The following is a 17,070-nucleotide window of genomic DNA, read 5'->3' as shown; positions in this document are numbered from 1 at the left end:
ACATGGTTCTGACAGTTCCAGTAATTCTGTTATCTCACAGGCAATTTCCTATGTATGTGCTTCATTATCAAAAATCCAAAGAACATTTGTTAATGACTTTTTACTTACTAGTGCATCTTAAATGTTTCCTTCAAAGTTCATTTTAATCCCCTGGATCCAAATGATGTCAGACCAGTAGGTCTGTAATTTTCATTTCTTTCAAGTACTGCTTTGCTACCCTCCAGCTTGTGCTCATGAAGTACGAACTTCATGAACTTGAAAATACTTGTTGCCACACCTCCATTTCCTGTGCTCCTTCTTCAGAAGTTTAGGCTGGAAATTAGATGAACTCTCTGAATTAAAATAAATTCTTTGAGGTTTTTCTTTCCACCTCAGTTGTATTAACTGCCTTTATTTATCCTGATTTCTTTCAGAAAACCTCAAATCATAGTACTAAGAGAGGTTTATTCCTCAGGAGAAAAACACTAAAGAATGTTATGCTCCCCAGAATGCCTTAGTCTTAGCCTGGATATTTCAAATTCAAGCTCCATTTCAGAAGATAAGCTAGGATATAAAGAGCGTGCAGACAGTGTGAACTCAGCTTCCCCACTGACAGCTGCGCAGAACCAGGAGCCTCCGCGTCCTGCAGTCATGCGGGCTGTGTATCACCTGGGAACGGAAGGGAAGAGGCAATACGAGAACGCTACGGTTGAATGTTACAAAAGTAATACATTTTATGAACAAAATGGATAATAACTTTGAAATTCCAGGCCTTCAGATAGGTATGAGGGTTGTTTTTTTTTTTTTTTTTGAAAATACGATAACTAAAGACTCCATAATTTAAACACGAAGGTGAAAACCGTGTTGCATTTAAAAACATCATCCCCCAAGCTATTCTAGTTTTGTAAATGTTTGTGGCAACCCTTGCAGTGAGCTCTATAACTTCATATAACCTCTATAAGAAGTTATGGACACAGGGTCATTTTCTTCGCCCTTTTTTTTGCACACAGTTGATGGTTTTTGACACTGAGATGATTGCTTGTTGCACAATACTTGAGTCTATAAATTCTTACTAGAAAGTTTAATACCTGTTAGTAGGCAGCAATACACACTTTTGCAAATCTTCAGAAGGTTAAGATTTTCAGTCCTTACTTAGAGGTGTTCAGTGATTTTTTTTAAGGGCTGAGAGTAAGCTTGGAAATACATAAAGTTCTCTGGTTTGAGCCTACATACACCCGCAGTATGTGAATGTGCAGAGGGACAGCACATCTCAAAGTCTTTTTCGTTTGCTGGAATTAACTGGACGTTAATTGTACTGTACAATTGTACAATTGATTGCTGGACGTGCTTGTACTGTAAATGCACAGACATAAACTGGCAGAGAAACAGCCTGTGATCTAGTTCCTCTTTGTCTCAGTAGCCCTCCAAGAGCTGAACGGTGAGACAGAGCATGTGGTCGTGCACGTGGTTGGCACAGCTTGGCTTCACGTTACTAGTAGGCATCTTCTTTCTCTTGCAAGTGAGGGGCCTTTGCACACGGACACTGTTAGCAAACCCCGCGGTTCCCTGGAGAAGGAGGCTCTGGGGGGCTCTGTGACCGTGCCAGGAGATCTGCGCTGCCGGGCCGTCCTGCTGCCCTGCGGCAGAGGCCGAGAGGCCCGGAGGGGGTCTGAAGCTGATGGCCCTGAGCCTGCTTGGGGCTCCCGTGGCCACAGGGACGTCCACAAGCCCAGAGCCACGAGTTGGTGGCTGATAGCATTTCATGGACAGTGAATTACAGGAGTGTTTTCAGTCACAGGTTGCCAAGCTGCTTCATTTAAAAAGCGTATGAATGACCTGCGTGCACTGAGAGCGCGCGCTTGCACCTATGCACGTATTTTTATATATGACATTGCGAAATAGGATGAGTTCATGTTCAAATTCCAGCGCATGCTGAGAACCCACTATCGTCTTAAAGAGTTCAGAGGAGATCTCAGCATCATCACCCGACTCGCTGAAGCACGGAGACAGCAGTGGAGGCCGGGGTGGGGGTGGGGGGACCAGAGTCCCCATCGAACAGGATGAGCTGGATAATAGTGCAGATTTGAATGGCAGGAGTCTGTCCTCCGTCAGTATTTGTTTTGGTCTCAAGTATGTTGCCGTGCTGGCTGTATGCAATCTCTGTGGTGGAACATGAAGCGTGTTCTCTGCCGCTGCTGGTGTTGGTGGTGGGCGCTGGAGGAGACCTGGGCAGCAGCCGCTCTTCCTTCTCAGGAAAAATTCAGCCCAAGCTGCTCGGGTGGGTGGTTTGGCCTGCGAGATGGCGCAGGATCTCGCACTGTGAAACCTCTTGCACTTGGCTTGGTTTGCAGCGACTCAACGTGCTGCTGCATTGTCAGCAAATGCAGCGTCCCCCAGAGTAACCGGTGTTGCTGAGCCCTCGTGTCTTACGGATTTGAGCAGATTTTGTAACGTTTGGGTCACTGGTTAAGCAACGGGAAAAGGTCTGCAGGGTTCTGTGCACGCAGTGTGTGTGTATGTGTGAATGCTTCTTTGTGTAGGGAAGGCAGAATGCAGCCACTGGGGGAAAAAAAAAAAATCAAGAGAAATGTTTACAGTGGCCTGCAGGTATAACACTGTTTGCTTTTGACATTGGATATAAGCCTTTTCTTTAAGGACCTGACGCAAGCTTGCGATATATTGGCCTAATTTATTCTTTGGAGCATGGTAAAGGAGCTGTGAACACAGAGTGGGAGAAAACCTGAGCAGGGATTAGTCATAAACAGGGATAATGAGGTCGTCTTCTAATACCAGTAATGTTCTGTTCACAGGAGAACTCCGACACATCACCAAGCTGAAGCCTTGGAGTCTTTTTGATGTGCTTGTGGAGAAGTACGGTTGGCCTCATGAAGATGCTGCACAGTTTACAGATTTCCTGATCCCCATGCTAGAAATGGTCCCAGAAAAACGAGCTTCAGCTGGAGAATGCCTTAGGCATCCGTGGCTGAATTCTTAGCAAAATCTCCCAACTATAAAAATAAGCCAGCAACCACTTTCCAATGCATCGGACCTAAATGGTGACTGTCACAAATTCTTTAGCAGGATCACACGTGAGCTGGCTTCAATCCTCAGACCTTTATTTTGCTTGAGGTACTGTTTGACATTTTGCTTTTTGTGCACTGTGTTCTTGGGGAAGGGTAGTCTTTTTGTCTTCAGCTAGTAGTTTACTGACCCACTTTCTTCAGAAAACACTTAACGTGTCTTTAAGCATTGTTTCTTGTGTTGTGTGGCATTCAGATGTCAGATTTTTGAACAAAAAAAACCTCCCCTCCATGTGTTTTGGCAAGTTTTGTAACTATTTATGAAAAAAAATATTTTAGCTGATGCATATTATATAATTTACGAGCGTAAGAAATTTATCAAGTCAGAACTGAGGTATGGCGAGGAATTGTACAATTTTATCTTCTGGCAAAGGGACGTCATCCTTGTATTATAGTGTATGTAAATGCACCCTGTAAATGTTTATTTCCATTTAAATATGGGATTGGGGACTCAATTTCAGCATAAAGCTACTAAGTTTTAGAGAGCTTTATAGCAAACAAATTGCATGTAGTGGACTTTACACTGCTTTAAGGAATTGTGTAAACTTTCTATTCTGTAGCAGTTCCCGTTCATTGGATTTTAAACAAAATGGCTCGGGTTTACAGGATTTCATTCCCCAAACGGCACTTTAAAGGAAGGCTAGACTTCTTTCTGATAAAGTATGCATTATCATTTAGCACTCCCTTTTAGAACTTTTGCCTATTTTAAGTGCTTTTAAGAAGAAAAAAAAAAATAGCAATTTCCCTTACAATGTGATAGTGAAGACATGGTACCATATGGTGTTGCCTTTTTATAAGCACTCTAAGTTGTACTATACCTTACAAAAAATTAAAAACTGAGCATGAGAACCACTCTCTGTGTAAAATTACTGATGTTTTATAAAAGCGTGTGCTTGGAATCAGTTAAGGAAGGAGAGATGCAAGTACTTACAGTGCAGTGGGTAAAATAATCCAACAAGCAAGATCATGCTCATTCCATTCATAGCTTTACATGTTTCTAAAACAATTTGCACTAGCTTTAATTTTTTTCCCATAACTAGACATACAATTATCCTTTGTAAGTTGCACGCAAAAATCGTTTCCTAGGAAAAAAAAGCTGCATAGACCGAAGCTTATAGGCAATACAGATTTTAGAATGTAAAATACAGAGGTATATTTTGGCCTCTTTTAGAAGTCAGTGGGATGAATGTAAGCTTATTTCTGGTTTTCATGTTAACTATGGTGCCACTTTTTCTTGACTTTGTCCATATGAAATTTATTCACATGCCTTTGCAATAACTAGATTGTGAGAAGATGCCCCATGCTGTAACAATAACCAATTGTTTGAGGTGCTTGCAGTTGTCTAATTAAAGTGTTTTGTTTTTTCAGACCGTGTGCTGGTCATTGGAATGTTTGCTAGCCCTAAATCCAACTGTTTGCTACAGTTACAGTTCGTAGTAGGGTGAGGAGGCTTTCAGCCTAGCCAAAGTGAAAAGCTGCTTTCTGTACTGCACTGATTTATAGAATACTTTACCTGGTGTAAATCAGAAAATACTTAAGGCTAATGTAGAACAATGGGCTACACTTGAGTGGTTTCTAGATGAAACAGGATAGAGCTGAAAAAGACTGTTTCATACAATGTGTTTAACTTAATCTGAACGAGTAAACGATTACCCCTTCCCTGCTAAGCCCGCGCAGCCACTCGTCCAAGAAAAGGGGAAGCCTCCTAGTAGGAGGCTGCACAAAACACACTAGTCAAGAGAAATGCATCCACATGCTAAGGCAATGCCAACAGTTGGGTTTCCAAAGCAAGTACGCTGATCTTCCGCTTCAAGTACTTCATCCTCGAACTTCTTTTAAAGGCAACAAGGATGGCACTAATGAGAAGAAAAATACCACAGAGGAACCCCAAAACAGAGGTAAAAGTGACCTTCCACTTCACACCTGGAGTTGCCATTAGTAGTGCCTAGTTGCTGCAACTAATTGAAAGTTTGTTCTTTGGAGGGGAGGGGAAAAAAAAAAAGAGTTGAAGTGCCTGTTTTACATGCAAGCCAAGTAAGTTGAGTAATGTTACCACTGTTGTACCCCTTTGCATTTGCGCATGACAACACAACAAAACTCATGTAACAATAATTCGCTCTTGTCCTGTTATCCCTTCAACTCTTCACATTACTGTTCACTGCATACAGTATATATTTTACATATTTTCTTATTTTGCAGTGATGTAATTACCTACTTCGTGGATGAATGGAAGAGGGTCTGTGCAACCACATTTGAACTTTGGACTTAAATTGAGAAGTTGAGATACAGATTTTTCAAAATGAGAATAATTAAAAAAAAAAAAAAAAAAAAAAAAAAAAAAAAAAAAAAAAAAACAATCCACACCAATTGATGGCCAAATACGGTTCTCCTTTATACTTGTGCAAAACAGTGTATTTCATAGGATGCCTGTGTCTTTTGCCTAGCCACTGGTCATACAGGCAAGTATCTGAAGTGTTGTACTTTCACTAATAAGTGTCTAATAATTAGTCAAATTTAAAGGTAGCACCATTTTCCCTACAATATCACTTTGACATTTAAAAAACAAGTATAACTCTTTCAGTAGTTGGGAACAACCATCTCCAACATCATTTGATCTCAGGTTTTCTAGCAGCAAGAGTAAAGAATGCTGCATACTGGGTTTCTTTGGATGCTGAGACACAGCCATCTAGGATAATTTTGTTATATTATCAAAGTTTAGAGCATTTATTTACAGGATTGTAAGGATATCATCACACTGTGTAACTATGGAATAAATCTGCACCCATTACTTAAGTCAACAGCAACATCTTAGCTGCTCTACAGCAACTGCTTTGCTTAGCTGTTGCTCTTAGGCAGCAGGAGTAAACTCCTATTTAAAAAATAATTTACTGCCGCATAATTCATTATATCCATACGCAGTTTTAGCCACAAAATAACACTTACCTCTCCTTTGATGAGTAAGGGAATCTCCACCGTGTGAGGTGGACTGCAATTAGAAATGCTGCATTTTAAAAATATTTTAGCTAACTATTAAGTTTCCTGAAAATTTAAGACGGCCTCAGTTTCTAGATACTGCAATAACAAGAATTCTGAAAGAACCAATAAACAGGACAACAGAGACGTACTCAAGTGTGCAAGTGTTACTGTGGTCTGTTATCAACATCAAAATAACATGTCTAATATGGATTTAGTGCTCAGCTGTGCTGCTGTATGAATATTATGTATAATGCATCTATACTGTGTTGATCAGTTTTGTGTAAGTGACCTATCAGTAAACTGACACAACATGCTGGTATATTTCAAGTAATTTTTCCTTCCCTCTAGACTCAGGAGGGGAAAATAAACCCACATCCTACAAAAAAACTCCATACCTATTTGTACTTTGTCAAGTGGAGCACACAAGTGAACACACAACTGGAAGTTGCGGGGGAGTGAAATAGCCCCAAAGTGACAGCAGTTTTCTTTTATATATACATATGGACATTTCCCTTAACAGACACCACCCTTTCAGGACAAGTGGTTAAAACTGACATAATTGTGATTTATTAACATGAATTAAAATGCCCAACCAGTGCTGCAATGTGACAGTATATTAAAAAAATTAAAGATCATATACTGTACTACTTTCACAAAGATCACACTTTTTTTTTTTTTTTGCAAAAGAGACTTATTATATACAATACTATATCAAATGAAAGAAGCTTTAAGCAATTTTACAAGCAAAAGAAATACAGTATTTACAACATTTGTCAGAGACATTAGAAACAGTCTATACATTAAATTACATTTTCTGCAAATAACTGATGAAACAGAAAGCCATGACCACACCAAAACTATAAAAATTTGTATTGCATTGTTTTCTATCTCTATGCACACAAAGAACTGTTGACAGAAGAAAATGAAAAAAATGTTAGTGCCATCACTTAGCCTGTGTACTTATTTAATCACATATGTATTAAAGTAATATAGAAAACATTCACTAAATGAATTTAACTGCAACAATAAAATTTTAAAGTTTATGCAGCATCAAACCTACTGCCAGAAAAACAGCTGGAATGTTCACTTACAAAATAAAAAGAAATACCTAATACTGGCTTAACAGCACATTTTTTTCAGGAATTTTAAAAAGCAAAAAATGGAAAGAATACAATGAAAGAGCACTGGTGTTTGCTTTTATACAAAGTATCATGTACAAGCTTTAAAAAGTACCTTGAATAGGTACATATGAAATATACACAGTTTATATTACAGAACATTTTAAAAATGTTTAGAATTAAATGGATCCATTTTAATGCCACCCTGAACCATGGTAATTGTTTTGAAAAGTTGGTGGCACCTGTGCTCTGTGGATTGGAATCTGTCCAGGCACTGGCGATGCCTGCTGCGGTCCTTGCACTCCATGAGGAAGGGTTACAGAGCCGGGGTGAGGGCAGAACCCTGAAGCAGTAGGTGTTGGAATACTGTTTGGTCCTTGAGTTTGGATGTGAGGACCCTGACCAGGGAGTGGACAATGAGGTCCTGTTCCAGCAGGCTGATGTTGAGGTCCAGGTCCTAACGTTGTATGATGTGGGGCTTGTGAGGAATAGGAGGACACACTTGTATGAGCATTTGAAGGAAAATGGGGGGGTCCTTGATGAGATGGGTGATGTAACCCTTGTGCTGATGTTGGGTGGTGCCCCGAGCCTATAACATTGGATGGCGGGGGAGGAGGTGGCGGAGGTGCAGAGTTTACAACATGCTGGTGCTGTGCTTGCAAACCTTGGTGTCCAGTTGAAGGATGAGGAGGTTGATGGTGGGGTAGAGGACCTGGTGGTGGAGGTGGAGGTGGCAAATGATGTCCAGCAGCTTGAGAATGAATATGTGATCCAGGAGCTACTGCCACTGCATGAACTGGACCAACAACATGTGCTACAGAATGCTGCTGATGAGAACTTTGCTGCTGTACAAGGTGAGGTCCTGGAGCAGGTGGAGGAGGAGGAGGAGGGGGAGCAGCAGATGAAGGGGCCTGGTGATGAATACTGGGGTTCTGGGATGGCAAAAAATGCCCTGCAGTTACATGGTGCCCTGGCACTGTTTGTTGACCTGCAGTGCCAGGAAGTGCTTGATTTGGTCCGGATGAAAATACAGTCTGTTGGGGTATGCTACCCTTCAGTTGACTGTAACTCTGAAAGTTTCCAGAGGACTGCTGGTTTTGATAGTAAGTAGAAGAAGGCGGTGGGGGTGGAGGGGGAGGTGGTGCACTGCTGTTCAAATTTTGTTGGTTAAACTGGCTGTAAGAAGCTGACGATTGTCCTGAAGTTGTCTGAGTAAACAGCGGTCCACTAGTCTGCTGCTGATTACTAGGCTGAAGGGTTGGCGCTGCTGGATAAAAATTTCGGTGCGTTTCCCTCTGGGGTGTTCCAACTTGAGGTGACTGTGGATGATGAGGTCTGTATGGAGATCCCAACTGCTGTGAGTGAGGCTTTGGTGAAAGATAACCATGCTGCACAGGTGCATGAGGAGTAGATGACTTTGGAGGATTTTCTACATGAGGTGAAGGGGGGCAATGCAACTTTAAAGGTGCAGAAGACAACTTCTGTGAATGTGAAAGTTGCTCAGCTGAACTGCGCAGATGTGATTGAGATGGATGATTTTTTGAAAGTGCTTGCACATTATTTGTCAGCTGTTTCTGTTGCAGCTCAGATTTTGAATGATTAACACACTCAGCCTCTGGTGCATTAGCTGCAGTTTCCCAGTGCGAATCTGGTTTTGTGGCTGCTTTCCCAAGTGACTGTGTTGAAACTACAGGACTCGGTGAAGAAGGCTAGAATGAAAAGAAAACAAATCAGTGCAAAACACTTAACTATGCCTAAGTTAAAATGAAAAAAAAAAAAAATCTTCTCAGAATAATGTTATCTTTTTCTGCAACTATAAGGAAAAGAGTTATGGTATCAAATAAATATTTAGTGCACAAAAAATAAAGCTAGTAGGAAGCTCAAACTCAGCACAGACAGTTTTTAACCCGTATATATAAATTGATCTTTTAAAGTTAGATTAGCAAGTATTTTAAAGTAGTAACAGAAATATGACCTATCAGGTCAAAGTCAGAATCTGTATTATTTGTTAAAGTTTTAGATCTGAGTCTGAATAGTTCCAGGCCCTATGTAGCAAGTTTAAGTGTGATTTAACATTTAGAATGGGGATAATATGAACAAACTGACAATGTTACAACCTGAATTACTGCATTTAATATTGTACAGGTAGCTACTTTCTCCACATCAGTGTCTCAACTGACAAACAGTGCCAAACTCACATAGAGAAAGCAAACTCTTGTTAAGTAAGAGGTACTTAAATCACATTACTACTGTCAGTTCTGACTGTCAGTTCTTCATCATTCAACCTGCAAAATTGTGGTGATTCTGAATATACCGATATAATTTCTTACGTGTGTACAGAATGCAAGATTATGGATAGCTAGATACCTGCTGAAACAACAAACCAAATTCTTACCATGTATAAACTACCCTTAATATAAATATCTGCAAAAATATTTAGCTATTTAATGATTACATGCACAGATGTCTATCTTACAGAACTAAATCATGAAACTATCATTAAAGAAATAAGTTCCAGATGTATGTACTAATATGTATGTTACAGAATATACACACAGTTATACACACATGCATCTGCAGAGATGGGCTTTACCTTGCTTGCTTTTGAAGGACTCTTACAAGTCTTTTGTGAAGTATCTGGGGACGGACATTCAGAAGTGGGCTCTGAATTTTCAGGATCAAGTTCTACAGGCATAAATCAGAAAAATGTAGAAGTAGGGAAAAAAAATATCAAGCCTTTTGCAAAAACCACTAAGCACTTTACATTTGACTCTAAAGAGCTACTTAAAGTTGCTGTAAGAGACTATTCAGTATGTCAAGTGTCATACAAGGTCATCTGCTTACTGACCTTCCATAAATTCAGTGAAAGAAGGGACCTTAAGCTGCAACTGGGAAATGAGATTTGAATGAGATGAAGGTGGAGACTGAACATGAGACGGTGAGCATGGGCTACAAGGTGATTCTCTTCCTACAGATGAAGGAGACCCAAACACAATATTAGAACGATTAAGGACTACCATGGGGGACTGCTTAGATTAATCCACCTTTGACGTGATAAATGTACTCACCACTATCTTTGTCTTTCCTATGATCACTGAGAAGTAAAGCTCGCTGATAACTTCGTTCTCTCACTTGTTCCACAGAGGTTGATGCAGTCCTTGAAGAGAGGAGAATATATTATGTTTAAGAGAAGATACTGCCCCCCCACCAAAATTTAGCCCAAGTTACCTGCAAATATAGAGTCAAAGAGTTTACGGTGCTGACTACACAAAAAAGCCAAATAACTGGTTCTGGCATTCATTACGATAGCTTACATCTGATTTTCCTCACACTTAAAATATTTTAATACTTTAGTTTCCTGCAACATTGCTGCATTAAGGAAACTGCAAGTTCCTGTTAATATGAAAAGAACATTCACAGCTCTGTTGTGCATTTTTTTTTTCTCTTTTTTAAACAGCTGACAAACCTAACACCAAAATCTATACCTCAGAAATGGAGACTTCAGGCATTGTTTTATATTCATTATTTGTAGAAAACTGTTTTCTTCAAAAGCTGAAAAAAATTTACTCTTTTTAAGAAAAAAAGTTCTCTTTAAAAATGGATCTATAGTTGTAAATACTAGATAACTACAAAGAATTTTAAGCTTACGTTCAACTTGCCAGATACTGTGCATGAAGTGACAGCCATGTCTTTGTCTCTTTTATAATCAATTCATTCCCACAATCTGGCTAAGAACACCACCCTAGAAAACTCAGTTTGTGGAATATTACTATATATATTCTTGCCTGAAACAATACTGTTGTGCTAACTGTGTAGTTAGCAGAATTATTGTAGAAAAGTTACTGGTAAATTCTTCCTTGGCTATTCTGTTTTCCACATTCTTTGCTTACAATATAACACACTAGTTTCTGCATGATGAAGCGTTACCTTCAGTCCACAGGTGAAGCACCAGGAGATAAGAGAACTGAAGAGCCAGAGATGCAAGAACTGCACCTCCACTGCAGTGCAGCGCGCAGCCACTGCCACGCTGAGAATCAGACTCTCAAAAGCCATCAGACCAGCCTCTCTCTATCCTACTGTTGCTCCCTCCTCCACACTCCTTAGCCAGCACATACAGCCTGACTTGAGCAACTGTAGAAGCAGCATGTGTACTCATCAATACCCTCTTCTGAAGAGTTACACCCTTAACTACACTGTGTAATTTAATAACCTACAGAAACATGTGACTTGTCTTGCCCAAACAACTACTCACTGATCTGAAAGCAGGGCTTCTGATCAGTAGTCACATATTTCAAATACAACAAGCTTCTTTAAGTAGGTAATTCTCTTGAAAATTTTGTTGATTACCATTGAACTTCTGGCTCATTCTTCTCACTGGAAGAAGTTTCCTTAATTGCACAGTTGTTGCCAATCTCTTCTGGAGCTGCACTATAAACAGTAGTCGGCAGTGGTAAAGGTAGGCTTGCAGCGTTATCAGTTTGCTCCCCATTTTCACCACTGTTGTTAAACCCATCATTAGCACCATTGTTACTATTTATGTTTCCTCCACCAGCAGCATGAGGAGATACAGTAACCAGGGGAAAGTTTTCTGTCTTTGAGCCACTTTTTCTAGCTTCTCGCTGCCTCTTACGGTATTCTAATAAGGATACCTATGGAGAAAAGATTAGAGAGAGAGAGAGAGTTATTACACTGCCCTGAAAGTGTCAAAAAAGTAAGTTAAACACATAAAATACACACTTTCAGTAAAACATAACATTTACTTGGTTCTAAAGGAAAACGGAAGGTATTTTACCACATTAGCAGTGGGTTTACAGTGTACCAGTTAGCAGTAACTATAAGAAAGACAAAGAAAAGCTTTTGCCAAAAAAAGAAGTACAGAATTTTGCCTCAGAGAAGACGAAGAAGTTGATGTGGGTCAGCAAAAATGGGGAAATTCCTTCCTGAAGTTGTATTGTTGGTTGAACATACAAGGGAGTTCACAGCATTTCTACAACTGCAGCACTAATAAAGGAATATTTATACAACAATGCTAGTTTTAAGAGATGTTACATCTTGGTTTCAGTCTAACTCATGTTAAAAATCTACCAGGCTTTAGCTCCACTTTATCACATAGATCAAGGTTTCACCAAGCTCTACATATATTTCAATATAAGGAACCTGCAATTTAAATTTGCATTCTTTCCCCCATTCATTTTAAATCAGTCTTTACTGCAGTCTAAAAAGATTGATTTGGAAGATATTTTTATGCTAAATTTCAAGTAAAATGGTTTATTACCAAAAACAATGATACATGAAAGAACAAATAGTTTCTACTTTCTATATTAAAAAAGCCTTAGTACACGATAGTTTTTATAGAACAGAAAACAGTTGAAGAAATAAGCAATTACTTTTAGTGAGGGGAAAAAAAAAAAAAAGACAACCTTTCACCATGCATCTTTAGAATTTCAAGCAGAAAACTGAAATCCTGAACTTCCAAACTCTTATTTAGTAAGAAAATTCTTTTTGTGCAAGTTGCATTTAATGTTTTCATATCTGTTCTTCTACTTGACAGCAACCTACTCTGAACCTTCTGGCATCCAAACAAGAAACTAAAGTGCTATAATGAAAGAATTCAAGTTTATATGGCTCAGTTCTCAATAAAAGTGAACAGAGAGAGGAAAAGGGAGATAGTGTGCATGTGAGAACATGTGCAAGAAGGCCTAGTTTGTCTGTAGTCCTTGGGTTGAGGGGGTGGAATGGAGATCACCCCTGCCCCGCTTTCCCTTCCCTGATCTATCCATTAAAGATTAATCTGTATGTAAGGCAAGACGAGCTAAGAATATCTGTTTTTTTCCATAAAGTTCAGGTTAAGAATTGATCTTGCTTTGAAACAACTGATATCATTTCTACATCATGTGACTGGAATCTCTTGAAGAATATTACGTTAAGAATGGATAAAAATCTATGGGTGTTATTTGAAAACAAAGTATGTATTGCCGTTACGTACAGAGCTCAGTAAAATGAGACAAACTTGTGCAATGCTAACAGAAAATAGATGAGAAAATACCCATAAAAACATGGAGCTGTGGAATGACTTCCCTGAATAACTGCATAAAGACAAGCATGTCAATCTGATTTTGGGCACAGGCTTCTAATTATTCTCCTCTTCCAAAACTCTCCTTCACCTTCTCCTTTTTGTCTGTCCTTGGAAAGCCTAAAACCTATTCTTTCAGGAGTACAGACAGTTTTCTCCACCTGTTTTCTCAGTCTATTTTAGACAGGATCTCCAAGGGCACACCTGTGGAGGGGGCAAACGAGCCACATCTGTTTTCCCTGGAAATTATGAGGTGTATCAAGCTCTCAGCAGTAGTAACCAGGAAAGGTTCCTTGTTAGCAAGAAAAGGGGTGGGGGGCACTTACTGAAGCACTGCTTAGACTTGAAGAGAACCAACTTACTAATCTTCACATGACAAACAGGAAGCTACAGAAATTTTGGCTCCTTTTATGTTAGCTGGCTTTGCAAAAACAGCAGGGCTACAGTAACATGCATGAATGTATATAACTTCTCAGGATCTGGACTATGTATGAACAAAGCTCCTACTACCTTGCTTCAGCCATGTCTCAGTTTGAAGCAGAGGAAACAAATCTTTAGTTGTGACTGAGTGCTTCCGGAGGAAAAATCATGAGCATGAAGGATGCCCCTGTAATGGGGCAGGGAACCAAAACCTCCCTGTGCATGCATGCAACCCCTCTCCACCCACATCATTAAAAGATATGATTTATTTTCTTTGGGGAAGTAAACAAGAAAGATAAATTACAGTCTGTTAATAGAAGAGATAAGCTACTGTGTTGGAGACTATCATTCTTAAAGTCTGCCATCCTTTCTGTGAGAAAAGGGAATGCATCTTGACAGTAAAGTGTAATCAAGACATTTATGCAGGGTAACTTTCAATTCTGATTCCACGATCATGTAACTTACCTACAAGATTTGTCAAGAGACTTAAAAATTTAGATTGTGCTTATTTGTCAAACACAAGTTTTATTATTGAGCAAGTCATTTATTTAATGTCATTTTATATGAATTATAAGAACTATGAAAAGAGTAAGTTTTTATCTGTCAGATTAGAAAACTACATTTACTAGTGGATATGTGACTTTGCTCTTCATAATTTCTCCTCAATAATGTCTCTGCTGTAATATCTAAAGATAAGCAAGCAGATTTCCACCCTCCCATCTTTTGTTTAATTCACATGGTTCTTTCCATTATAAAAATATGATTAGCAGACTACATAAGGAAGACCAAGCGATTCTTAAAGTTATAACCTTTTTCTTTTGTGGAGGATTCTGGGGTGTGCAATTTCCATCCATCAGGTTGTCGTTATTGACAGTCCTTCCAAAGCCAGATGCAATTCCATCTTCTGAAGTACAAAAAACAGATGCTTCCATGAACATGCCTCTAGCATCGTCTTGAATCAGGCACTTTGACTCACTTATTCTGAATCCACCTCCTACCTCCAACTGATGTGAAGGTGTCAAGTCCCTCAAATTAGAATTCATTGAGAAATTTACACCTGTCCTGTCGGGACTTTTTACCCAGGAAGAATAAATTGTGCCCCGTCCACAATGAGCAGTTTCTAATTGGCTGTTTGAATCAGTCCTATCATGTGTGGGGGCTTCCAGGTTTTTATGCAGTGCACTTTGCTCAATTACTTCGAGTCCCAGCTGGAGGTCTGACACAGATTCCATTTCTCCAGTGCACTGCCGTGTGACATCAGTCCTATTCCTTGGACTGGAATATCCAATAGTCTTAATTTCTTGCAGGCCCATTTCTGTCAGATTAGAATTTCTGAAAGAATTCAGTGCTAGAATCGATGCTCTGTCATATCCCTGCAAAAAACAAACAAACAAAAAAAAAAAAAAACAAACCACACATCAACTATTTTTCCATATTACAATTCTTATTTTGACAGTTATGCTTTTAGATGAGACTTAAGATCATCTAATGCTGTGAATTTCTTTAAGAATCAGCTCTATAACCAGACATATATTTCTAACTATTTCTATGCATGACGTAAGAGCATCTTAATAAAACGCATGGACTGAAGTCAAAACCTTATCTTAAAATTTTAAATCAGCTTTTATTTTTGACTGGCAAAGAAGTGACAGAAGGAGCTTTAACAGAAGTAAATCTCTGGCCTGGAAGAGCTACAAAGAGATGAAAAAAAGTCTTAGCAATGACACTTATTTCAAGAGAGGAGAATAGAGAAGACAAGGGAAAACTTTCCCAGGACACCTTAGAATTTTAAGGCAATATTAAAATCAATATTTTGTAGAAGAAAAAAATCTGAAGAATCCAGCACACATCCATAGCCAGAAATGTCTTCTCTAAATCAACCTCTTTTAAAGGCTTTCATAATTTTTTTTAAAAACACTTCTGTTAGAAATAACAGAATAAAATTCCTATATAAAACCCTTCTTTTTAATTTAAATCAGATTAAACACTAAAATATTCAATTATAATCATTTAAAAGCTATTTTTAAATTCAATTCACAGTTATGACAGTAGGAAAAATGTTAGTATTTCAACACTTAAGATGTTGACTTAAAAAATATACTTATTCTATTGAAGAGAGTATTTCAATCATTAGTTTGCAAGAGTCAGAAGTGAAGTTCTTCAGAAATATAGTCAGCTAAATTTTTGTTGTTACTTATTTTACACCTCTTTCTTCTAGGTGTTAGGCTTATGGTTAGACATCTTAATGTAAATTTTGTAGTTATCACCCATAATTCATAATTACATGTTGTTGTGGAGCTTTACATAGTGCGTTTTCATTATTCTTCTATTTTGAACAAAAATATCGCCATGGAAGTTCTTGTATTTAAGGATAAGATTGCCCTCTAGTGGTTGAACCATGTGAATCATTCTAGTGCAGCACAACAAGACACACCAGTCTGGAAATAGTTTGGGCACATTCTAGTACCTGAACTAAACCCCCGGACACAATATTTATTACCTTTCCCCACTTTAAGCCCAACCTGGTTCAGTCAAAACATTTAAGAGATGCTGATAACAAGAAGCAGTGGTACAAGTAGAATAAAAATAGGTTTTAAAGTACCAGCATTTTTTTTTAGTACTTACCCCCAAATTATAGTAATTATTGCCTGTCAAGGACAACTGTTATAATTTTTAAGTGAGACAAAGAACAAGTTTAAGATGGAAAATGGAAGAGGAAAAACAGAGACATACAGCAAAGACCAGGTAAAACAGAGGGGAATTCACCCATTACATTTCAGGAAACTTACACCATCTGATGAAAAGCATTAAAACAAAAAACGTTCCAGCTACACAAATCAAATCAAGAGAACCACTTGCAGTTTTCTGAAAGACCCTTACCTCTTGACTGTAAGCTCGCCTTTTTATTTCTGGGGAACTGTCAGGTGAGGAAATATTCTAAACAAAGAAGAAGAAATTATGAGTCAATTTCTTTCAGCCTAAAGGAACACAGAAAAGAATTTCAGAGTACTAACCGGAGTACAAATACTGATTTATACTATAACGGTCTATCTCCACACATTAAAATTCACTACAAATCTCACCTCAAAGTGCATGGTATTTCCATGTATACATGGAGTTACGGGAGTAACTGGTGAATATATGGGTTTGTAACCATTTCTACAAGTTTCGTCTTCTGTTTTTATCCTAGGAGGAGTAGCAAATAACGATGGCTCTGTGGTAGTGATGTCAGCATGAGTTGGTGTGGCATATGGAGAAGGAGTAGGTGTAGATGTTTCTGAGAAAGCAGACTCCAACAGCTGATACAGTCTTCGTTTTTTTAATGGCGTGGTTAGATCTATATGTTAAAATTAGAGAAGAAGAGCGTTAGAAGAGATTTACGGTAATCACTTAAAGTGTTTCTTAAATACTCAATGCAATAAAA

At 38.7% G+C, this 17,070-nt stretch overlaps 2 protein-coding genes across 10 annotated transcripts in view; one reads left to right on the top strand and one right to left on the bottom strand.

Annotated features, from left to right (window-relative positions):
• The window catches only part of SRPK2 (SRSF protein kinase 2), a 98,656-nt gene extending 94,230 nt beyond the window's left edge, over positions 1-4,426 (top strand). For all 4 annotated transcript variants that reach the window (XM_062581972.1, XM_062581989.1, XM_062581983.1 and 1 more), the window contains one exon: positions 2,790-4,426. In XM_062581972.1, the coding sequence (XP_062437956.1) occupies positions 2,790-2,974 (185 nt within the window). In that variant the 3' untranslated portion in view covers positions 2,975-4,426. The remainder of the gene's footprint in view (positions 1-2,789) is intronic.
• A 2,128-nt stretch (positions 4,427-6,554) lies between these two features.
• KMT2E (lysine methyltransferase 2E (inactive)) overlaps positions 6,555-17,070 on the bottom strand; it is a 69,490-nt gene continuing 58,974 nt past the window's right edge. For 2 of the 6 annotated variants that reach the window (XM_062581935.1, XM_062581926.1), the window contains exons 19-26: positions 16,730-16,983; positions 16,527-16,583; positions 14,456-15,019; positions 11,501-11,802; positions 10,222-10,310; positions 10,002-10,121; positions 9,747-9,838; positions 6,555-8,862 (exon numbers count right to left, since the gene is read on the bottom strand). In XM_062581935.1, coding sequence (XP_062437919.1) covers positions 7,348-8,862; positions 9,747-9,838; positions 10,002-10,121; positions 10,222-10,310; positions 11,501-11,802; positions 14,456-15,019; positions 16,527-16,583; positions 16,730-16,983 — 2,993 coding nt within the window. In that variant the 3' untranslated portion in view covers positions 6,555-7,347. The remainder of the gene's footprint in view (positions 8,863-9,746; positions 9,839-10,001; positions 10,122-10,221; positions 10,311-11,500; positions 11,803-14,455; positions 15,020-16,526; positions 16,584-16,729; positions 16,984-17,070) is intronic. The other 4 variants (XM_062581911.1, XM_062581920.1, XM_062581941.1 and 1 more) reach the window with 3 other exon arrangements.

This window comes from Rhea pennata, chromosome 1, assembly GCF_028389875.1.
Source record: "Rhea pennata isolate bPtePen1 chromosome 1, bPtePen1.pri, whole genome shotgun sequence".
Lineage (NCBI taxonomy): Eukaryota > Metazoa > Chordata > Aves > Rheiformes > Rheidae > Rhea > Rhea pennata.
This window is presented reverse-complemented; position numbering and strand designations above follow the sequence as displayed.